This window comes from Petromyzon marinus, chromosome 31 (assembly GCF_048934315.1).
Source record: "Petromyzon marinus isolate PM22_M1 ecotype Great Lakes invasive population chromosome 31, UKy_Petmar_22M1.pri1.0, whole genome shotgun sequence".
Taxonomy (NCBI): Eukaryota; Metazoa; Chordata; class Hyperoartia; order Petromyzontiformes; family Petromyzontidae; genus Petromyzon; species Petromyzon marinus.
The window spans coordinates 8,362,541-8,386,615 of record NC_133697.1 but is presented as its reverse complement, the minus strand read 5'-3'; the positions used below and the strand labels follow the sequence as shown (position 1 = coordinate 8,386,615).

At 44.6% G+C, this 24,075-nt stretch overlaps 1 protein-coding gene across 3 annotated transcripts in view; it reads left to right on the top strand.

Moving 5' to 3' along the window:
• The window catches only part of LOC116947750 (mitogen-activated protein kinase-binding protein 1-like), an 87,165-nt gene that overhangs the window by 41,042 nt on the left and 22,048 nt on the right, over window positions 1-24,075 (top strand). For 2 of the 3 annotated variants that reach the window (XM_032963854.2, XM_032963856.2), the window contains exons 11-20: window positions 182-366; window positions 2,920-3,011; window positions 5,232-5,357; window positions 7,220-7,290; window positions 9,827-9,948; window positions 10,868-10,943; window positions 12,277-12,388; window positions 12,534-12,597; window positions 14,115-14,222; window positions 22,986-23,107. In XM_032963854.2, the coding sequence (XP_032819745.1) occupies window positions 182-366; window positions 2,920-3,011; window positions 5,232-5,357; window positions 7,220-7,290; window positions 9,827-9,948; window positions 10,868-10,943; window positions 12,277-12,388; window positions 12,534-12,597; window positions 14,115-14,222; window positions 22,986-23,107 (1,078 nt within the window). The remainder of the gene's footprint in view (window positions 1-181; window positions 367-2,919; window positions 3,012-5,231; window positions 5,358-7,219; window positions 7,291-9,826; window positions 9,949-10,867; window positions 10,944-12,276; window positions 12,389-12,533; window positions 12,598-14,114; window positions 14,223-22,985; window positions 23,108-24,075) is intronic. The other variant, XM_032963855.2, reaches the window with a different exon arrangement.

Here is a 24,075-nt window from a genome sequence, read left to right as displayed (position 1 = left end):
ACAGAATCCACTTTTGTTGGCCTCATTAAGAAATTGGAACCACTAACCTCAGGTTGTACCGACAGGTGCAATATATGGTCTGAGCTCGTGCATGATGTGGGCACGTATCCACCTTTACCTTCGAGTATCGCCCGTCCCAACAGCCTACCCAGTTCACCGCAAGAGGATGTTCCTCTCACAGGACCTGCTGAAGGTGCTGTACGTGGACGGGAACCTGCAGAGCCTGCAGGACTCTGAGAACAACCCGGCCGGCAGCTCCGACAAGGCTGACCCAGCCTCTGCCGACGCCAAGACCGGCATCCGCACGCTGTGCGTCAGCCCAGATGGGCAGCACCTGGCCTCCGGCGACCGTACCGGAAACCTTCGGTGCGTAGCCGTATGCTCGCCATGTCGCGCCACCGCCAACCGGGATTTGTCCATCTCCTGGCACAATCTGACCTGGCCAGTGCTGCTGCTGTCTTTGTGTCCATGTACGTGTGTGTGCGTGTGCGGTAGCGGTTAGGGCACTCTGCTACGAACCTAGCGACCCGAGTTCGATTTTGCGCTCATGACCAACATCAGTGAAGATTATCTTAACCTTTTGTGGGCCTCCTCTAGGTCGACTCGGCCTCAAATGAGTACCTGTTATGATGTGTCAACATTTATACTGGGGAGATAGAGGCGGGTGGGCGTGATGTTTGCTGTAACCACCTCCTCGTGTGCTGTACCGGCCTTCACGGGTACTCGCAAACAGCACTTGCCCCAAAAATGTGTTAAGGGATGTTTCTCTCTGTGTCTGCTTAGAGGGCCACGGGTTCTGAAACTTCTCTGCGTGTCTTTGTATTTCTCTGCATACCTCTGTGTTCGAGAGTTTGTATCTCTGTATTTGTCGTTCTGTGTATGTCCGTCTGTCTGTCTACATGTCTATGTCTTTGTCCATTTCTGTCTGTTTCTCTGTTTTTCTGTCCGTGTCTCTGGATGTCTCTTTCTGTGCTTCTCTCTGGAACCCATATTCTTCCGGTGTCCACTTTTGTACTGAGGCAGCTCTGATTCCATATTTTACAAAAAATGTATTTCACGCTGTCTAGAGCCATTGACATCGTATGGCACAGTGCTCCACACATCACGAGAGCGGGGGAGACATCTCCTGTCTGTCCGGCTCATGTTTTATTTGCTTTCTGTCCTGGAAGGCTCAGTCATTCATGACGGCTTGTTTTCCCCTCTATGGTGGCTGTTCTATATTGTTGAGCTGCAGCAGCCAACAAATGTCAACAGAGCTCCTTGTAGTTGACACAGACATCACGAAGTGATGCTTTATTGGACCGTGAGAGTTACAGAAAACGCTCCCTCTGGCTGTGAACTCCACTGCCTCCCTTCCCTTCCTGTCCCTGTTCCAGTGTAGGCTTTAATATTTTCCTCCTTTATCTCCCAGCCAGGTTGTTCTGCACTGTGACTGGCACGTTACCTCTGTGCTAGTGACCATTCACAGCTTCACAGTGCTGGCATATTTTTCCTATTCACAGCTTGTTCTCAGCCTCCCCATGCCACAAAGAGGCACATTTTCTTTACCATCATTGCATGAGTCTGATCCTACGTTGTGCACTCTGTGTTCATATGCGCTCGCATCAAAGCGCCTTGAGATTTTTTGATTGGCGCTGTATAAGCTGTAATGACTTTGAGGTGCTCTTTAAATACAAAATTTGTAGTATTTTCATAAATTCACACGGTTCCCTTAGTAACAGTATTAGCAGTATTGTTCGGAGGCGTTTAATCATTCGTTCATTAAAATAGATTCTTGTGCTCAAGATACAAGCTTACTGTTGTACATGTAAATTGGTGTTTTTAATTAAAATGAATGATGGTAACAAGACAAAAAAATTAGACGATACAAATGAGTGAACAAATAATTGATCGTTGAATTGTAACCTCGAGTCGTAAAATTGCATGGGAAAGGTGGTGTGTGGGCTGTTTTTAGTCATTCTTCATCGGCCATGATCTATCCACTGTTGGACGAAGTCCTTCCCAAGCCGCTGTCATCTCGTACGGTCTTTGCGCTGCAATAATCCTTCTAGTTCCTGCACACGAGTTGATTTCATCACACCATCACAACAGAGAATGTCCTTTTCTTGGTTCTTTCGGTAAAGTCACGTAAAAGGGAAACAATACAATAATAAAAGTATAAAACAATAAAATTCTCACGACGTTTCGACTGCAACACAAGCAATCATCATGAGGTGTGAAAACCACAGCAGGAAAATTTGAAAAAAAAAACGCCACTTTTTTCAAATTTTCTTGCTGTGGTTTTCACACCTGATCATGATTGCTTGTGTTGCAGTCGAAACGTCGTGAGAATTTTATTGTTTTATATTTTTATTATTTTATTGTTTCCCTTCTACGTGACCGAAAGAACCAAGTATATGATTCCCTGCAGTCACGAAAGCTTTAAATCAGAGAATGTCCTCTCAGGCGTGTTTGCTGTTCTGGCTACCACCCAACGTTAGTCTCGACCACTGCCCATCATCGCTCTAGAAAATCACTACATGCCTAATAATACATTTGTAATACAATTACAAAGTACTGCATATATTTATTTAATTTATTCAAACCAAGTCTTGTTGCGACATCCATGAGAGGTGTTTTTTTGTGTTAGATCGTGTAAATATAAATGTATCGTTAAACCACCTGACACGGCCAATTAGTCAGGTTTTACCTCTCCAAACACACCGGTGTGTTGAACTAGTTACGAATTGGCATGTTTGTTTACGTGATAAACCTTTCTATTTGGCCGTGTTGGATAGTGGCGGGTTCAACAACAACATTTATATGTATACGATCTAACCCAAAAAAAACAGCAATGGATGATATTGGTTGCGATAGCCTATCTGTTAAATTGTTGCAACATGTCTGATATTGAGGGTTATGCTTCCCTTGTCAATGCAGGATCTATGACCTTCACTTTCTGGCGGAGCAGATGAAGATCGAAGCCCACGAGACGGAGGTCATGTGCCTGGAGTATTCCACCCCCGACACCGGTGAGTGGCACGGCAGTGCTTGAGTATTGTCTGATAATAACATTTTTCAGCCCTTTGTGATTCCACTGCTAGATGCAGGCCACTCCACACTAACAATCACATTAGTGTGTTCCTAAAAATAATGATGCCTGGAGTAAGTCTTCCATGAATTAATAATCTACCGAGACAGTTTCATGTTTCGTGAAGGTACAGTTGGGGAGGTTACGTAAACAAAGGTGGTGGAAACCAGTTATCGAGCATGCCACAATCTGTTGATAAAATACTGTACAAATGTTAAAATGACCGTGAAAATAGGAATGTGTGTGTATGCACACATGCAGACACATAAACACGGACTCGTTTCTTCAGGTCGGCATATCATTTATAATATTACCTAATTCATCATCGATACTGGATGATGAATGGATACATTGATGATGTGATACTGTGAAGTTATTTTCTGAATGTTTACGTTTTGGTCAATAATGCATTACTTATTTTTGAGTCCAGTGTGATTTATGTTTACTTCATATTTAACATTTGTATTTAATGGCAGACTGAGCGCTTTACAATAATGTATTTGTAGTGCTCAGAGACTTGTATTTATCTTCTTTGAATCATTTACAAACAATAGTAATGGTAATTATTTACCCACGAAAGCCTCCCTGAATCTCAATACTTTTTTTTCAGGAGTGGTCCTGCATTGGGATGTTTGGCCAATGCCATTAATCATTCATGAGCCCAGACCAGAGAATTGGCTTTTTGGTACCACCCGAGGTGGCATAAATTTAGCAGTTCCAATATCTTTGTGGCCAAAAACAGTGAATGATGTGAGGACCTTTTGAAGCAAGTGGGTTATAAAGTAATTCACTTGTATTTGCCGTATAAATACAACTAACGTTTTGCTGCCTTAGGTGGTACCAATTTCTGCACTGGCCCATTGACACTCAGCACTGCCATCTCCTGGCCTCACCTTGCGGTGGGACACCTGGAACACCTAGCAAGTCGCGGTGGTGGTCACCCATGCAATTACTAAGCAGCAAGCTCAAACCTGCTTGGCATCTGAGACTCTCCGATATCGGACACATTTAGTGTGATTTGGTCATAGGCATTAATGGTAATAATGATGATAATCGAGGGGGGACATGCTCGCCACTCACAGCCACGCACAAAACACAACAAACCATCAGCTATAAAGTGAAGCACAGTTTGCGGTAGACTGTGCCTGGAACATTGATTTTGCATCGTGGGCAAAATGGGATGAGGGCTCGAGTGTAAAAATAGTTAACGATGTAAAATTTACTCCACAAATAACAACGCTGTCTAAGCTCGTCGTGAGAATATTATTGTGTTATTTTATTTGATCAATTTATTATTTTATTCTCATTCTACGTGACTTTACCGAAAGAACCAAAGAAGATTAGATGCTTTTTGATTTTATTGCCTCTTCCATGTGTCTGGCATTATCTCTCCCTTGCTGTGTTCATCTTTATATTTGTCTGTTTCATTGCATGTCTCTGTCTTATGTGCATGTCCGTCTTTTAATGTATATTTATTTTTGATTCATTATCCTTCGGTCCATTGGTCTGGCTCTGTGTGTGTCTTGTGTTCACATTTGTTTATAACCCATAACTCTAAGGGATTGTGTCTCTATCGCTCTCCATTGATCTATTTGTGTCTATATGTTGGACAATCACATAAACAGACAATCTGCTGCTCTGTTCATTGGCCTGGCTGTCTGTATTCACATCTTGTGTTCTTGTTTGTCTCTGCTGGTCAGATTGTTCTTCTGTCTCTCTCCATTATTTTTTCCTGTCTGTCTTTTAATTGTCTGTTTCCTACAATTGTCTGATTTTCTGTCCGTTGGGTTTCTCTATCTTTCTCTGTTTGTCTAAATGTCTCTGTAAATAAATCTATTAATCTTTCTGTCCATCCATCACTTTGTCCTTCATCTGTGTCTGTCCGTCTTTCTATCTATTCAAATATCCACGTTTATGTCTTTGTAAATACATCTTTCAATCAGTGTCTTAATCTCTGTCCATCTTCCTCCCTGTCTTCCCCGCTCCCATCCAACCGCGTCTCTCTCTCCTCCCGTCATTGTCCAAGGCGTGAAGCCGCTGATGACACATACCGTGACCGCCTGGTACACGTTCTGAATCGATCGATTTATTAATCTCTGTCTCTCGGCTTCCTCTGTGTCGCTCCGTGCGTGCCTCTCGGCCCCTCCTCCTGACGGCACAGGCGTGAAGCTGCTGGCGACGGCGAGCCGTGACCGCCTGATCCACGTTCTGAATGCGGAGCGTGGATACAGCCTGGAGCAGACACTCGACGAGCACTCGTCAGCTGTCACTGCCGTCAAGTTCTCCGGTGCGGCGGTGGCGGCGTGCGGGTGGATAGAGAGCGCGCGGGGTCACATGGTGGCACGCGACGCCAGGGAACAATAAACCCCGAGAAACGGCTATGTGATCGCGCGGATGCGGGTGTTCGCTCGCGCGAATGTGGGTGTTCACTCGCGCGTGTTTGCGTTGCCGCGGGGTTGGATTTAAAAAATATATATTTTCTGGGTTTTTTTTTCTCACCAATATTTCCTTTTGTTATGGCTAACGGGTTAAATTCGTAACATTTTATTGTTTCCCTTCTACGTGACTTTACCGAAAGAACAAAGAATGTAATTAGAAAAGAGGATTATGATTTAGAACTCTCAGTTTAAAATATATATTTGTCGTTTTTGGGCAGTTTTATTAGATTTATGTTATCACCATCATTGTGTCATGAGACGCCATTTCGCTTTGGAACTCTGGCAGAGGCAGTCCAATACCGCTGTACGTTAGAGGGTGGCCTGTGGAAGGAGATTTTACAAGTCTGCTTATGAAACCATTTTGAAGTGAAATAGCATGAGACAGAAAATTCCATTTGGTCGTGACCCAACGGTGACGTGCAAGTGTTAAGTTGATTTTGCGTTAATAGATGAGAACTTGCAGAGACAAGGACATTCTCGTGTGCAAGACCGATCTGGTTCACCGAAATGACAAAATAAACATTTTATAAAGTACAGCAATGAAGTGACTAGAAATCGGGGCAATTAATAATTGCATCGCTTGAGAAATAAAAAATACTGCACAAATATAAATCCCTGTTAAAGGATACATTTTCTGTAGTGCCAGTCGGATTTGGCAAATTATTTTTAGACTGATAATTATTAATCGAATAATTACAATTAAGTTACAGAAACATTTAAACAGATGTAGGGTGACTTTTTTACTAATATGTAAATAGGCAAGGACATATGTCAAATGTGGAAAGGCTACGGGTGTGAAGAAGGCCTTTGGATGTGCCTCCTCCCCCTTACCCCTGTGTCATGACATTCGCGTAGGGCCCATCCAGCAGGCTTCACTTTAGTTCTTGGCATTTCCACCTGCAAAGTGTAGTTTGAGTGCTGCCTACACGGAGGTCTCGTGAACGAGTGTCTCATTTTTATTATCGTCGGCAAAGGAGGTGAATGATAGGTTTACGCAGCAACAGGAAATTGTGTAATGAGTACAACGGCCTGTCCATTACAGTGCCATTGGTTTCTGCAGAATCTGTATTGGCATATACTCTCATGTATACATGCACAGTCAAGCCACTGCTGGATGAGGGCCTCCACATGTCATGCGGATCATGGAGATAATGTAAACATACTTCACTTGTCTGCACAGTTTGCTGATGGTGAGGAGCAGAGACAATGGGTCATAGAAGAACTATAAATTGCGCTGTATTGCCATCTGCTGACAACTTAGCTCTGCAGCAGCCTATAATAACAGTTTTTTGCGTGGCGGTGGTCACCCATACAAACGTGATCCAGACTCAATCCTGGTTGGCTTTGGAGATCTGATGTGATTGTGCATATTCGGAGACATTTGATCATAGGCACGAATGCGATTGGCTACCAAGAAAAGTGACATCACTCTTTTCATGTGCGTTAGAAATGAATTTAATTTAACGATAACTCTAGTGATGGCTTACTGTACTACATTTAAAGTTTTGCACGAATTATGCATTTTTATTTAATTAGTGACCAAATTCATATTTGTGTCCGTCATAATCACATTTTTGACTAAAGACAATTTGTAAAAAATGCTAAGAATGCTATTTTTTACGCATACAATTTCACAGCTTGGCTATTTCACAGTGGGTAAAGGTGTACGGAATTTATTAAAATGTTTGCATTTGCATTCTTTTAATTGTAGGAATTGGAGACCAGCTGCAGCTTGTTAGCTGTGGCAGTGACAAGTCGATATACTTTCGCAACGCTGAAAAGGTAATGACATCGAATAGTCTGAGACTTAGATACCTTATACAATGGGATTATACATCAGCATACCGCATCATTCAAACATTTATTACGCATCCCCTCTTCATAGCCCTTATAACAAACCTTACATCCATAATAGAGGTTTTTTTTTTTCGGTTAGATCGTGTAAATATATAAATGTGTCCTTAAAACACGCCACCACCCGACACAGCTAACTAGTAAGGCTTGTCACGTAAACAAAATATGCCAATTCGTCACTAGTACAGCACACCGGTGTGTTGGAGAGACAAGCCACAACATTTATAATCTGAGTACGACGTTTCGCCAGTAATTAAAACTAGTTTCATCAGGCGACAGCCAGATTTGTGGAGAAGTCTAACTGTTTCGTTCCTTATATTGAGGCGTAGATGTGGTGACCACGCTTCTGCGCTCTTGCTCAAAGTGGGGGGGGGGGGGGGAATTACTGAGTCAACGTAAATTGCGCATATGCGAGCCCTTTGATCTTGTCCTTCCTGTCTATTGTGTGTATTCAAATAGCCGTACCAACGGTAATCCCTATTGAAGTACGCTGCCCTTCATAGCCATACATTTAAATAATGTATTATTTGATGATTCACTTCCACGCAGCACTAAGGCGGTAGCTATCCAAACGGTTAAAATTATTTTTTATTTCTTTCAATTTCGGTAGTCTCTATTTTAGTCTTGGCCAGGAGTAGCTAGTTTTGCACAGAACTTCAACATCAAAATCAATTGAGGTCCTTGTTGGCACGCATGTTCTGCTACTGCTGACAGTTGTATTTGGGAGAATTTAATATTTCTCTGATGTTCTTTTAGTCTCGTGCTGATCATTCGTCCTGTTTGCCCAACGTAACATTTTCCACACGTGCAGTTAATCCTGTATACACCTGTTGATAGCTTCGGTAATACATCATTTGTAGCAGATATTCATTCCTGTATTTTATGTACCGTGCCAAATCTGACTCGGATGTTTTGTTTTTCCAAACATCTGGCTAGTTTATCAGTTACTCCTGCAATGTACGGTATTTTGATCGTTTTTATTACTTGGGCAGTTTCAATGCTCGTGTTATTTGATTTGGTTTTGGCATTCAATGCCCTGTTGATTTGTGCATCATTGTAACCGTTCACTTGCAGCACTTCTTTAACATGTTGAATTTCACTTCTCAGACTGTCACCATCTGACACGTTCTTAGCTCGATGAATGAGGGTCTTGATATGAGCAGATTTCTGTGTGGGGTGATGGTGTGACTCTCCCTTCAGATAGGCATCAGTATGCGTTTTCTTTCGGTAAACACTGTAATTTTACCATTTCGATCCCGTCCAAGCAGAATATCCAGAAATGGTAGAGTTCTGTCAGCTTTCACTTCAGTGGTGAACTGGATGGATGGATTTTGCGAGGTGACATGATTTAGAAATGCGTCCTTTTAGTGTGCTTGAAGCTATTGCTTTTGTTTTAAAATCTTCCATGTACAAATTTGCTATCACAGGACACAAGGGAGAGCCCATTGCTGCTCCTGTGTTCTTTAAACAGTGTTCAGCTAGTCGAGTAATTTAATTGACTCGTTGACCGGAACCCTCGTGAACAGAGAAGTCACATCAAAACTTACGAGAATATCATTAGGGTTAAGCTTAATATCTTTAATTATATTTTCGAGATGTTCAGAGTTTATGATGAACGAAGAGGTCCTACTGATGTAGGGCTGTATTTGTTTTATGTATTGTGCTATTTTTTACGTGGCAGAGCATGTTGTACTAACTATGGGTCTTAATGGGACATCAGGTTTGTGAATTTTTGGTAGCCCATAAAGTCTTGGTGTTTTTTATGCCCTTGGTTTGATCAGGTATTGCTCTTCCTTGGAAATTGATGACTTGGCAATGATTGCCGTTGTTTTACGTTCCAAGGTGCTCTATTATGGATGATATTGGTCGCGAAAGGTCGCTAAAGCCTACGTGTTAAACTGACAAACCTTACAATCGGCCTATTTTGCCAATTTTACAATAAGCGTTCATGTCGTACATCATGAATCGTTTTGATAATTTAATTTACAGCTCTTTGTTAGGCCTTCCTCCCCCACGATGTTGTTTATGGAGGTTATTTTTACTGGAACTCACCACACTGGTAAGTTCAGGTTAGTGAAGCGAGGGGCTCCAAACTAGTTCAGATATCGCTCGCGATTGAAATATTAGCCATCACCAAGAGTCGAACCCGGGCCACCAGGTTAACTCAACTGTGCCCGCCACAACTTTATCCAAGTATGCCACCTGAAGTGCCTTCAAAATTATACCATTATTTAAAGCAGATGCAACAAATTATCTTACACCACCGCTTGTGGCCTTTCTATGCGCTGTGAAGAAGGGCCTATTTGACAAACATATCACCTATTACATACAATTATTGACAAATGTGACTTCGTAATTTAACATTTCCCTCTGCGCTGCTGCTATTACTCTCTGCTGGTCGGTAGCACGGCTGTTTTGCCGTGGAACCCATCGCTGATCTGGCCCGTGTCCATGTGCTCTGCAGACCGCAGATGGGGTGCAGTTCTCGCGCAAGCACCACGTGGTGGGAAAGACCACGCTGTACGACATGGATGTGGACGTCACCCAGAAGTATGCCGCCATTGCCTGCCAGGACAGGAACATCCGGTATGGTCATGGGGCATATCGCCTCCATAGATTGATGTTTAGCCCGGGGGGCCCAGTGTTTTATTTAATAAAAATAATGATTATCAAAATTGTGTTACAACTACTGCTATTATCGATTCACCACCCCCGCTCTCCCATCTTCTCCTATCCCCTTCCAAATTGTTATGATGCATGGGGGCTGTTCGAATATTTTTCTTTTAGCGTTTAACATGTAGTGCCTCTAGTGGCCGCAGGAGGATGGCCTGTACGGCAACCAATTACAGTACATAAAACAAATATGCGTATCAATAAACATCGATACTTGCACGCACATTTGGATGCATGTATTGTGAGTATGATCATCGTGTTTTATAGTTGAATAGATGGCATTGTTATGGGCTTTGTTTATAACCACCGTGACTTGATGGAACAGCAGAGACAGAGCCACGTTTATACATTGGAGTGTTTAAAACCCTACATGACTAGCATGGTACAAAATGTTCATGGGTTTTGACCTCCTTTATAACTTACCTAAGCATAGTTCTTTGGTTCCTTTTTGTCTTAACGGGTCCTTGATGCATTTTAATTTAGTATCTTAGAATTTCATCATCATTATCAACCATGGTCATTCCACTGCTGGATGAAGGCCTCCCCAAGCCCCCTCAACCTCTCACAATCCTTGTGATGTTAAAATCTGCCGATAATCTTCATGCAAAATTATTTAATTGCTCCATCTCTAAAGTGAACGTGCTTTCGGTTTAATTCCATTCCATGGCTGTTGCTCCATTATTATTTTCGACCCTGGGCCATTTACCCTTCTCGTGACATGTCTTGCCCAAATCTGTGAATGTAAACAACGATAATAATATATTTACAGTTATATTGCAGTTACATTTAAAGAAGCATCTGTGTTTTACCACCATGTGCGTCGGTGTGGCAGGATTTACAACATCGTCAGCGGCAAGCAGAGGAAGTGCTACAAGGGCTCGCAGGGAGAGGACGGCACTCTCATCAAGGTCGGTGTCCGAACGGCCGTTGCCGTGTCACCCGCAGCGCTGCGTTCCTGCTGCACCCTGCACGATGAGCTCTGCGAATTTTTGCGTTTATTTTCTTTGTTCCTGACCTTTGGAAATTCGTGGTTAACCGTAAGCCTTGTCAATTCCCTGGTTATCCATCAACTTGTCAGATTTACAGGTTAACCACCAACTTTGTTTTGCATCCATGACTGCTTGCAATCAGGTGGAATGTCACCCCATGGCTTCTCCCAATTCACCCATGGCGATCTGAATAATTAGTCCCATTCAAGATCGCGATTCCTTTCGATAGTTGTTTTTGTAACATCGCAATGAAACGTAGCTCTTCTGTCGACTGCCGTAGTGACGTTTTTACCCACAATTGCATGCGACATACTCGTAAAAAATGTTGATTCTTATGCATGCAATTCTATGCATTATACTGTGAGCTTAAGAATTAACATTAATCGAAGTTGATGCGTCAATCTAACCATACATCTTGCCTGTACCTGTAAGCGAGATCATGCCACTCCAATCCCCAGATTCCTCCTCTTGCAATTAATGCAACCTAGAGTAACTCGCATAATTGTCCTCGCCAATTTCAAGATTCTAAATAGGCTGCATTACATTTACCTCTCATTTCTCTCGTTACCCTACTCTTCTACTAATGTCTTCTACTCTCCTACTTGTACTTCTCATCTCATTCTCTTACGACTGTTTGCTCTACCAACCACCTTGGCTGGAATCCCAAGCTGGCCTGTGCTCAGTAGGGGGGGTCGCTCCTTCTCCTGTGCTGGAATCCCCCTCCCCCTGGTTGTCTACACTACTGACTATTGTCCTCTTTTTTAAGTGGCAATGATTGACTACCTCTCTCTATAAAATAAATATGCCCACAGTTTCTCGGCAGTATCTTGAGATGCTGTTGCATATGATTCTGTCAGGAATTCCCCAGTCCTGTGTAATCTTCCACCCCCTCCCTCTAGTGAGTGTTCCCCCACGGCGCACATCTTTCAGTGATGGGGTCGCATTCAAACCCAACAAAAAGACATCGACACATTGTATTGTCATGTGCAGTGGTTGGCACGCTGCACTGCAAAAGCAGTTGCCTGCGTTTGATTCCCGGCCACTGCTAACGTCAGTGGCAAGTGATATCCGAACCAGACCTGCCATCCCCTCTCCTCCCTGCACCAACACGCACTGATTTGTGTGAAGTAATGTGAAAACCCACATGACGGACATGATTTGGGGGAGACCTTCATCTATCAGTTATTGAGAATGTATTGCTTTGCGTGGCTGTGTGCTGTTTAATGATAGCATCCTTGCGTGCACGTGGCAGGTTCAAATGGACCCCTCAGGCATGTACATCGCCACCAGCTCCTCTGACAAGAACCTGTCAATATACGACTTCTACACTGGCGAGTGTGTGGCCACCATGTTCGGACATTCTGGTGAGGATGCGGCGGGATGGTGGGCGGGCGACATTGCGCAACCGGCGACATGCACGCGCACACAGTCGCCCGCACCTGCTACCTCGCCTTCATAAGATCATGCCCTGTCTGACGACCTTTCCTATGTGCCATTTGACCCCTGCAGAGATCGTTACTGGAATGAAGTTTAGCAACAACTGCAGCCACTTTATCTCTGTCTCTGCTGATAGGTGAGTTTTTTTTTCCCTTAACAGTTGCTGAGCACAGTTCCCAAGGCCCAAAATGCCAAGTGGTCAGCGACAAACAGCACTATTGTAGGTGTAATAGATCAGAGTTAACACCTTTGTTTGCGTGCATAGTGTTAAGGATTTTGACGAGTAACTAACATGCATCGGCACTGATTTTGGTGCACACATTCAATGTATTACAATATTACAAACATACAAAAAAATTTACAGCCCTTTGCTCTTCCATACTTTCACCGCTCTAGTGAGTACCGTTTTTTGAAGGGGGTTCCCCAGGACCGGGTCAGAGATCACCCGCCATTGAGGAAAAGCCACTGACCATAACCGTGGCCGGGAATCAAACTTGTAGCTTATTAAGCCTGGCACGTTGCGAGTGCTGGTGGCGAGTGTAAGTGCGTTTGGCGGTGTGAGTTGCTTTGAAAGTAATAAGTGATCGAGGAAAGTGTTGAGTGGTTGGAAGGTCTCAAGCGATGGGTGTTGACAGTCACAGGTAGCTGGGAGGTGGTGAGTGACACGTGTGGGCTGTGGTGAGTCGTAAGGAGTGAAAGAGGTGGTGCGTGGTTGGAAGGTGGTGAGGGGTTGGGAGATGACGTGTGATATGTGAGTGAGCGTCTTCGAGAGGTGGCCAGCAGTTTGCAGGGTGATGCCCGGTCACGATTAACATCCATGGTGAGTGGATATCTGAACTGGTGTTTGGCCTCCCTGGACCAAATCCAAACCACAGAGCAGCCTAGTTTTCTATTCTTGTACGTGGCAGCGATATGTTCAGGTGCTAAATGCCAATGTCGAGGTCTTCTAGCCACGATGACGTGTGAGCGTTTGTGTAGTTTTGCTATATTCCTGCTCCAATGAAGGAGCGCAGACTACAGTGGGTTACTATATGGACCATAGTTTAGGTTGCATGGCCACAACCGCAGTGGTTTGTGTCTTTAATTTTCTATTCATGAAGAAGATGTGGCGCATTGGCCTGTTGTTGATGTTCTGATGCGATTTATGGTTCACCAGGAGAGTGGTAAAGTGTGGTGTCATCCATCCCGCATGATTGACGTGGCATGCGGATGCCTTCGTCCAGCAGTGCATTGAGGGAACTGTACATTAACTCTGAAACGTAGATTTTTATAGCCATTACAATGATCCATATTTGTTTTGGATTGGGCCACGTGGTGGTCGTTATAATGACAAAATTACATATATGTGCCAATGCACTGATCAAATTCTGACCAATACAATTATTTCTCACTGATAGATTAAGAATTTTTATGACAGAAGCAAACTGCTTTCAGCTTCTTCAGGTAGTGTATTCGGAAATCTGAATTGGGTAAAAATTTGAGCAACGCATTATCTTTTTATACACGAGTCTTTTCGGGTGGTGTGGGTGGGGTTCATAAAGTGAGTTTCAGTATCAAACGACTGCATGGCCTAGCCCCAAAACAAATGTATCAGCCATATGTTACCGTTATTATTATTGTTGCGAGTGGTGAGTGACACATGCATGTCCACAGCTGCGTGTTCGTATGGAGGCTCAACCCCGAGCTTACTGAGAGCATGCGGCAGCGCCAGCTGGAGCTGCACAAACTCCCGCGTGGCGTCTCTGCCTCCCCGCCAGCTAGGTGAGTGCCGCCAGCACCGCTGCCAACATCAGCATGGCCCACCGGCGATACCACCGTTGCCACCATCATTGCCACCAGATCACTGCCGCCATCACTACTGGTATTCATATTCTTAGCTCTTTCGGTAAAGTCACGTTGAAGGGAGACAATAAAATATATAAAACAATAAAAACGTGACTTTACCGAAAGAGCTAAGAATATGAATTACTGCAGTCACGAAAGCTTTAAATCAAAACTACTGGTATTGTCAACGTAACCACTGAACTGTCAACTCCACCGCCATCACTGCCATGATCATGGCCACAATCATCGTGACCATCACTGCTGCCTCCATCGCTTACTGGCAACATCACTATTACTGGCAACATCATTAATACTGGCACCATCACCAGCATTGCTACCATCACCAGCATTGCTACCATCACCAGCATTGCTAACATCACCAGCATTGCTAACATCACCATCGCTAACACCACCACCACCACAACTGTCAACTCCACTGCCGTCACTGCCACAATCATCACCACCATCACTGCTGCCTCCATCACTCTTATTGGCACCTTCATCAGCACTGCTACCATCACCATCGTTAACACCACCTCCACAATGCCGCTACCACTGTCGCCATTGCCACCTTTAACAGACAGTTGGGTACAGGTGCAGTAAGTGAGCACCTAATTAAGCCTGGCAAGGCACACGAGCGGGTCGTGGCCAACACCATGTCTGGCTACCGTTTGTGTCCCCAGTAATGTTGTTAACACATCACTCCAGTTTAACACGTAGGCTTTCGTGACCAACATTATTAATAATAAAGGTTTTTGGGTTAGATCGTGCAAGTATAAATGTATCGTAACCCTCCACCACCCGACACAGCCAGTAAGGTTTGTCACGTAAAAAAAACTTGCCAATTATATAATTGTAACTAATTGGCGTGTTTTGTTTACATGACAAACCCGAGAAGAGGTCCATGACTGGCTCTAATATTTGCCACTGACATTGGGCATTGGCGGAATCTGTGCTCGGGTTGTCGGGTTCATAGCGCAGTGCGCTAACCACCACGCCACAGCTCCTTACCGCACCACTTACTGACACCGTCATCACCATCGCTGCCAACCACCACTATCATCATGTCATTTTGGCTGTGAGAGCAATTGATTCAGTCACTCCATGCAGAGGGACACTGAGCCTCACTGCCTCGACACTTGCTCACATGATTACCCATAACTGCCACCTGTCTCGTGCGTTTAGATTTGAAAAATGTTCTTGTTCACGCTGCTGCCACCCACTGAATTGTTAAATTTCCCAAAGGTTGTTGGTGTGTTGTGTGTGTATATATATTAAAAAAAGCTTCAGGTGGAACATTTCCTTGTTTTGTCATAAAATAAGTACTCTAATGGGCAGGTTATAGTGCTTCAGTGAAAATTTATTATTATGCTCATGAGACGCATTTAATTGTGTTGATGAGAATTATTCCTTTCAAATTGCATGTTTTTTCAAGAAATCTGTTCATGTGACCCCTGCAGCCACTTAGAGCCACAGAGTGTAACCATGATAGAAACAAAAAAAAATATTTGATCAATTTGCGACAATTTGTTTTCTGATTTATGACTGACAATTGAAGGCAAAACATTACGAGTCCAATGGTCAGTAATAGTAATAAAGATAAATTACAGCCCGAGGTCAAACAAAGGCCATCCGCATGCTGTATTGCTCAGGTTGTTTGTATGTATGTTTGTTGAACTACTTTCGCACCGTACATAACCAACCGTGCTAATTGAAGGTGCGGTTTGACCATATTTCACCATGCTGATCCGTGCTACAGGCCAAGACTGCATTGGCCATCACTTGCCGCTGATGTTAGCCATGGCTGAGAATCAATCTCGGGTCACTGGCTTGGGTTTTTAATGTACTATTTGAACCACTGTATCGCTGCTCCGCCATGCCTAGTTTCTAAGAATATTTTTTAACGAAAGTTATATTTAGTGACTGGCCACAGAACAGCAAATTTAACACACTTTAAATAAGGGACTGTGGTGGTTACCGCAGTCCCTTATTTGTTAGTCACTTATTTTGGAACTGGATCTGGCCGGGTCAAAGTGCACGACTCGCAATCGGAAGGTCAAATTCCGGTCGGGGGTCAACTCAGCCCGACATTTTCACGAGTTGTTAAAATCGGTACCTCTCAGTGGGAAGTCAACACCGTTTGCTTCTTGATAGACTGGCTCTCATTATAGAAATGGGGACTTTCCACCACTGCCTTGAAGTTGGTGAACAGGAGATGAGAGCCACGCAATACTCATCAAAGCAGAAACAACGTTGACATTGAATTTGAAACCAATGTCATCAACAATACATACAGTATATCCAGGAGGCAGGTACCGGTTGGGTTACTTTGTTCCTGAACTGACACGGCAGCTGTCTATTATTAACAAAGTTTCCGAAAACGTTTCTGAGCATAGAAAGGCATTCATCATCATAGTCATTATTTTTTTACATCCTACGTCATTTGGTTTGTGCGTGACTTGTAAAATTGCATGTGGTTCAGAATGTACCCTGCAGCAGAGGGATGGTGTCCTTGGTTGTTTGTGTTGTTGGTGTGAAGGGTCGTGCTTAATGGGGATTGTGAACTTCCCACCGGGTTCACTGAGCGAGATAACTTCGTGGGTGGAGGGAGGAGGCCGAGGGGTCGGCCACATGTCCCAGTGGCTGCATTGGATCGACCGCTGTTCAGATTCGGGAGATCAGAAGGGGGCTCCATTGGGGGGCTCTGCCAGGAGGGGAACCCCCTAGGAAGAGGGGGCTCTATTGGGGGCGTTGGTGCTGGAGGGTCGATGCTGGTGCATGCTGTCTCGGCGTTACTCCCCCACACTTATGAATAATATTGGTCGCGGAAGCCTTGTGTTAAGCTGACTAACCACCCCACACCTGTTTATTAGACCCATTGGCAATACATTCTGGCAAGTTATTGGTGCACCCTAAAGACTGAGATAGCTTTTGTGACATCAGCACCGTGAATAAGAAGACGTTTCCGAAAACGTTCGTCCTTTACGACACATTTTAAATAAACGGTTGTAACAGCGAGGCATATTTTCTAGGTCGTATGGTTCCCGATAGGCAATGCTCAAATAAATACAATGAAAATAATGGATTTCCATTGTTACAAATGTAAAAAGCCAACCTGCTGTGTTTGGCGTCAAATTTCCTCTCGGGATTTATTTTCAGGGTTTTGCATGGCAAAAAACAGTTACTACGGTGATTCTCCATTTTATGGTGGAGGCTTTTTGTCCCAGTCGTAATTTAACACTTGGCTGCATTTAAACGTGCCCTTGTGTGTTTGCTAAAGGCGTGACAAATGTCTGTTTGCGTTGAAAACAAAACATCCAGTCCAGGCATCGACAATTACAAAAAGCATTCTGTCCTCATTCTCAAGCCGCGAAGTCACCCGTGTCAGGCGCGCCTTTTTGGTCTTTCCGCCAGCGATGTTTCTGTAAAACACCGATAGCGTCGGTGTAGTAAAGCAGCCACGTGGCAGCTTTTGAACCAGTTGCGCGAGCCAGAATGTCGTTAGTTTTTACGCAATCCTTACTCGTTCAGTGAAGAATTTTCATTACCCACCTGTCCATATCAAGTACTTCCTTGTGACGAACTTTGAACACTCGAGCTCTCTATAAGTCACCGAGATTCTGCTTGCGCCGCTCCAGGTTCGTACTCGGTATCGCGGCAGTTGGACAAACGAGAAGAGAGAAGAATGTCTAGACTCGGCAATCTTTGTTTGCCAGCGAGCAAACATACATCCATACAGAGTTCAAGTGACGGCTCACTCCTGAACCAGGTCTTGCAGAGGTCACTTAATCGTGAAACGAACAATGTACACTACGGGTAAGTGCCGGGTGAAATGTGGGGGGGGGGGGTTTGAGCTGCAGACTTTTAAGCGTTCTTAATGTACATTTGTTTACGTACTTGCTGTGGTTTCATGTTTGCCGTTTAGCGTGCTTTTTTGTGTGGCTTGTGTGTTGTATGTCCTGCCTTGTCACGGAATGTTCACCAACGTTAACCTGAAGCTCCGTGAGGGTTACCCTCCACCACCATCTTGTTACTAGAAGATACCGCCGAGCGCAAGTCAAAAGTAAAGGCTGCCGATTCGATTTAAACTTTTGTTGTCAGGCACTGCCCAATTGCACAGCTGCTAATTTTTTTTAATACCGTAAAGCCTTCTGGGGTTTATCTAATGCGTGCACGCACGAGATCAGTACTTGGCTGTTCTGCAGGTCGGTACAGATAAGTGAGACGTTAGCCCTTCACGATGACGCCGTGTGAATTGCTTGAATGTGTCCTTTTTGGTAAAGTCACGTAGATAGAAAAAATAATAAACCGAAACGTCGTGTTTTTTTATTTTTTTCTATCTACGTGACTTTACTGAAAGAACCAGAGAGTATGGATTCCTGCAGTCACGAAAGCTTCAAATCAAGATTGTGTCCTTTTTGTAGGTCAGAACACTTGTTATTTGTAGGCAGCAGTTTCGGGTGTCTTGGTGTGCACTTTAAACATCGTATATACCCATGAATTTACAGAAATCATCTTGCTGGTGCCAGCAAGATGATGTTGCCTTCCAACATGTCTTTCGTTCCTTAGTGTTTGTGAGATACGGTTTGCATGAACTATAAACAGTATCATTTTTAATGTGCTCGCACAATTGTGCTGCGAGTAAGATGTGCAATTACTTAGGGTTTTTTTTCAATCTTAATTTCCTGGAGGTCGTGTTCATTTGTTGAGATAATGACTGTCATTTGTGAATCTGAGCTTGTAAATACGTCCTCGATTTATGTTTGCCCTAATTTTTACAACCCCGTTTTTGGAAAGCAACCTCTAATATATTGCTTAATATTCTTGGCAAGAGCATAGTTACTTGAGTAACTTCATATTGGACTTGTTTCTTGCAGCATGTAATGTCAGTGTGGCTGTTCCATCTCTATAAATAGTACAACATGTTTATTAAGTACTTTATTATTTGAGAGCTTGGATGACTGAGTTGCCACTGAATCGAATGGCTTTCTATAGTCTACAAAAGCCAGGCATACTGGTGTTTCATATTCATTTTTGTTTTATAGAATCCATTTAAATAGCATAAGACAAATTAACCTTTTTTGTGATCTTGTGTTTAAAAAAATCAGATTTCACCTGGTTGGTCGCTGTGTTTCTCCATAATTTCGTTATCCAGTCTTATTTGAATTTGACACAGCGTTGTTTTTAACGGTGGCTGACTCAAAGCATCAAGTGGTCGGCAACAAACACTGCCATCAGGGTTGTAATAAAGAGTTGAAACATTTCTTGAATTGAGCACCATTGTAAGAGCTTGGGGAAAATAGACTATGGGATGGAACACTAAAGTGGAGCAGTGCGAGGGAAGGAGCAGAAAGAGAAGTGTTGTGATCTGCGTGTGTGGTGGACGAACACACGGTAAATGAGACGAAACAAGTCCGTCTGGTACACCGAGCGAGTTGGTGAGCGAGTTGGGAACCGAGTGAGTTTTGTAACTTACAGTGTGGTGGTAAGATAAAGTGTGGATGAGATCAAACCATCTGGTAGACCGAACCCTCTTATACGGGTGCAGAAATCAACGAGTGAGGTTTATGGGTACAGTTTGCCGTTCTCAGCCACTTACATGTCCCTCTCTGGTTTCCCATTGCCGCGAGCAAACAGAATCAAACGCTCGCTTGCCATCGTCTCTGGCAGCAGCAAAAGTCATCATGGTTTTCGGGGGGCTTGGCAGCCGTCGCTCTTCCCCCATCTAGTCTCGACCGCACGTTTTAAACGCTGGAAAGCTTGAGTGTAATTAAGTGGCTTTCGAGCGCGCGACGTGTCTGGACGTCCCCCGGCACACTTCCATGAGCATGAGACTGGCAGTGGTGCGCAAGAAATAATCCATATCGACCTTGGGTGCACGCCGGTCAAATTTACACAGCGCTCGTTAAACCGGCGCTGCATTAGCGAGCACGTGTTGGCTTCTAGCCGCACGTGGGAATTTTTCAGGCTGTTATTGATTTTTGGCGGGCCTTTGCTTCTAAACGTAAGACTGTCCTAATTGCTTCACTTAAGAAAAGGGGTAAAGATGCAATTTCTTGCTCACACCACGACTGGGGGACTGGCGAGTTATAGAGAAATTACCTCGAGAGGGTATTTGGCCTACTCTTCCACGTTGGACAGATGTCTTGTAAGAGGGTGGGAGTATACACTTCAGTCCGTCGCACGTGACTTTTTGATCAACTAACTTAACTGTTAATTCATGAGCTGCAGCCTTCTTCGAAGCGCTCTTAAGTTTTAAATGTAATCATTTGTTATGAAGTTGTGGATACTCTTGGCATATTTTTTTCCATTGTTGTTTTTATAAATATCTATTTCCAATTAACTTTGTATTTGAATAAGTGCCATTTGTTCACATATCCAAGCTGTTTGGAAAGCCAAAAGAACGTATGAAAAGGTATGTCCTTCCCAAAAATGTATTTGTACTCTCAGAGGGAATTACATTTCATCTGTGCAAGTAAATGCGTTGTGGATGCAGTGAATACATCTTTGGTTTGAAACAAACTACAGTTGATGGGCTCTATCCAGTCACAAGCAGTTACCATCATGATTAAACTTCAAAACAACGCGTAAACAAATAAGACACTGCGCGAGCAGTGGGAAAGGCAGTAAAACCGATACTGTATTTACAATTCTCAGTTGAAATGCAGACAAATGAATCTAAAAAGCCACGATTAATAAGATGGCCTTAGCGATCAGTCACTGATAAACTGGGTTGAGATCATCAACTCCGCTTCAATTGAAAATCCGGTTTTACTACGGGGAACCTGATCCACCGGATTGAAACCCAGGCTCTTGGCGGTGCACGGCTCATTATCTCTGACCCTTGAACCGCCAAGCATACCCTCTCGCCCCGGGTAGTTTTATGGAGGAAAATAAAAAGCGTCCCACCCCCCCCGTGGCGTGACGACGGGAAGGGATCGCCCACACGTGGGCGCGCCCCGCAACTTAGCGGCGCACCGCGCCCAGATACGATGATTACTGCCTCTCCGCTGTCCGATCGCTTCCCTCGAGGATTAAGAGATTGCTGCTCCCTCTGTTAAATCCCCCCCACCCACACCGGCCCTTGAGTTGTTTTTTACGGTTCAGCTGCACACTGGCGGTGCCAGCTGTACAGTGTGTGGCGTGTGCGAAGCGGTAGTGTAGTGGTTAGCGCTGCGCTACGAACGCGGCGACGCGAGTTCCATTCCCGCTCACGACCAACATCAGTGACGATTATCTGAAACGGTTCTGGGCCTCCCCTAGGTCGACGCAAACCTCAAATGAGTACCTGGTGCGTGCGGTGTGTAAACTTCGCCACTGGGGAGACAAAGGTGGCCAGGCGTGGTGCTGGCCACCCACCCCCCCTCGTGTGCCCTGCCGGCCCTTCATAGGTGCTCGCGAACAGTACTTGCCCCTACAGTTTGTTAAGGCTGCACGGAGGGGTCTTTGTCTTTGTGCCTCGTGACGATATACTCCGTGAATCATCATATAGTCGCCGCGTGGGCGCGAGGAAGCGATCACGGTCCGAGCTTGAGTGTCACGTAGCAGTGATGAGCGTTGCAATTGTTATGTACAAGCGCGACCGATTGGTCTGTTTACTTCGAGGCTTTTTACGATAAGCGTCATTGAGGGTGGGATGTTCACGCGTGTGGCATCTCTTCGCTGGCCATTGGCACGAGTGATGAGATAATGTGGGGGGCGGGATTAGAGACAAAACACGTGACTCTTGTGTTCAACACGGCATGGCCAAGCTGCTGATGACCTGCTTGGCTTTGCCAGAGATGTTAGAAAGTAAGAGCTGTGTGATTCTATTTTTTACATGGCCCACGCAAGTGTTTTTTTGTAGAATAAGGAAAATAACATTTTAAAACAAAGTGGTCCATTTTATCTCTGTTGTGAGGCCATAGACTAAATGCAGGAAAGCTTAAGTGCTGTATTGGTTGGAAGTGGGTAGGCACTGCCATCTGCTGTGCTGTTGAGATCGTCTTTGCCAATTCGTCGTGTCGAACATTGCTGCATTTCTGCCACATGATGGCGTCCCATTACAAACTGATATGGTAGTGGAGCAGTGGCACAGAGGGTATCGCACCTAAATACCCGAGTTAAATTCCGGCCTGTGGCTGAAATCAGTGGCGAATGATATCTGAACCAGTTCTGGGCACCACTTCACCACACCCTACTGACTATGACTGACAGTGGCGAGGCCTTCATTGAGGTTGTGCTTGTGTAGCATTAATTTGAAAAAAAAAATCCTATCCAATCTTGGATCAACTGCAGGTTCGCACTCACCATCTTCACGATCCTTCAAAGGCTCTTTCCTGCTGACCTCTGTCTTATCATCTCACTTTGCTCAACTCCACAGACTTGCCTACCTCTCCCCTATCATGTCGCCCTACTCCCCAATGCTTTCTATCGAACCAGGTTACTCTTTCTCCTCTGTTGACAACACGGTCTGGAATCCTCTTCCTCCAACTATTCGTGCTATTGACTCTGTGCGCCTGTTCAACTCCAGACTCAAGGACCCTTCCTCGTCTCCTCCAGTTTTAACTGACAGTTTCTTCCTCTCCATAAAATAGGAACGGATTATTCCTCCTTTCCCTCTGCTTCTGCGCAGCGTCGTGAGCTATGGCCCCATCTGTGCGCTATGTAAATCCGAACCGTGTTGTTGTTCTTGTTGTGCTGCGCCTGTGCGCGTGCCAGCAGGCGCATCTCGTATGGCACGGCTCCGCGGCCTGCGCTCTCATCTGACAGTGACAGCAAGGAGGACGGGGAGACGGCGGAGCTGGAGGAGGAGCAGAACGGAGACGCCGTGTCCAACGCAGGTAGCAGCAACCTCCCCTCGACACATTTACGATCCCCACTCTACACTACAGTGACCCAGCAGAGCCGCTAGTATTACAAAACTATAAACGATTTTTTGCCAGGGGAGGCCGACTGAGCTATACAGCTCTTTTTCAGAAACGACATTGCCACAAATCATAGCTCAACGAAGTGGACATTTATAGGAGCCAAATACCCACAATGCATGTTTCTAAAAATATGTGGAGGGGAAAACCGGAGGACCCGGAGAAAAATCCACACGACCACGGGGAGAACATTAAAACTCAAAATATACAGGCTATGGTGACCCAGCAGAGTCGCTCGTAGCAGCAGTCGTAGTGTCTCATTTTTACAGCTATGGTGTCAGCTGCCTGGGTCTCCCTCCATTTCTGTCCGTGGCAGGCCCCCCCCCCCACCTCTTCCTCCCGTCCTTGCTGTCACCCCGGCAATTGTAATGTTCCCGTGTCTATTATCATTCCTTCTCATCTTCCTTCTTCCTCTCCTTCCGCTAATATCCATGTGAATGTTTCCATGCTCAATCCGCACCACATGGCTCAACTGTCTGGGCCTCGCATCCCTCGCTTTCTCTACAATACTTCGTACGCATGGTTGTTTTCTAATACCCTCTCTTCTCTTTGCATCTCTTATTGTTACTCCGGCGTTGCATCGCAGCGTGAGCATTTCTGCTTTTTTCAAGCAGTTTCTCTCTGCTCTCATTATGTACAGTCACGTGAATCTCCTTTAATCAAGTCTCGATTAGTTGGTGTTTTTATGCAGGTATGGGCCACGTTTAGCCATGTATAGCTTATTTTGGCTTAAACCTATGCACTGACTTATTTTATTGTTTCCCTTCTGCGTGACTTTACCGAAAGAACCAAGAATATGAGTTAAATCAGTCGCAAAATTTAATGGACGTATAACGTTTATCATGTTTGCAAGCATGATAAGTGAATCGATTGGCGGTAGCCCG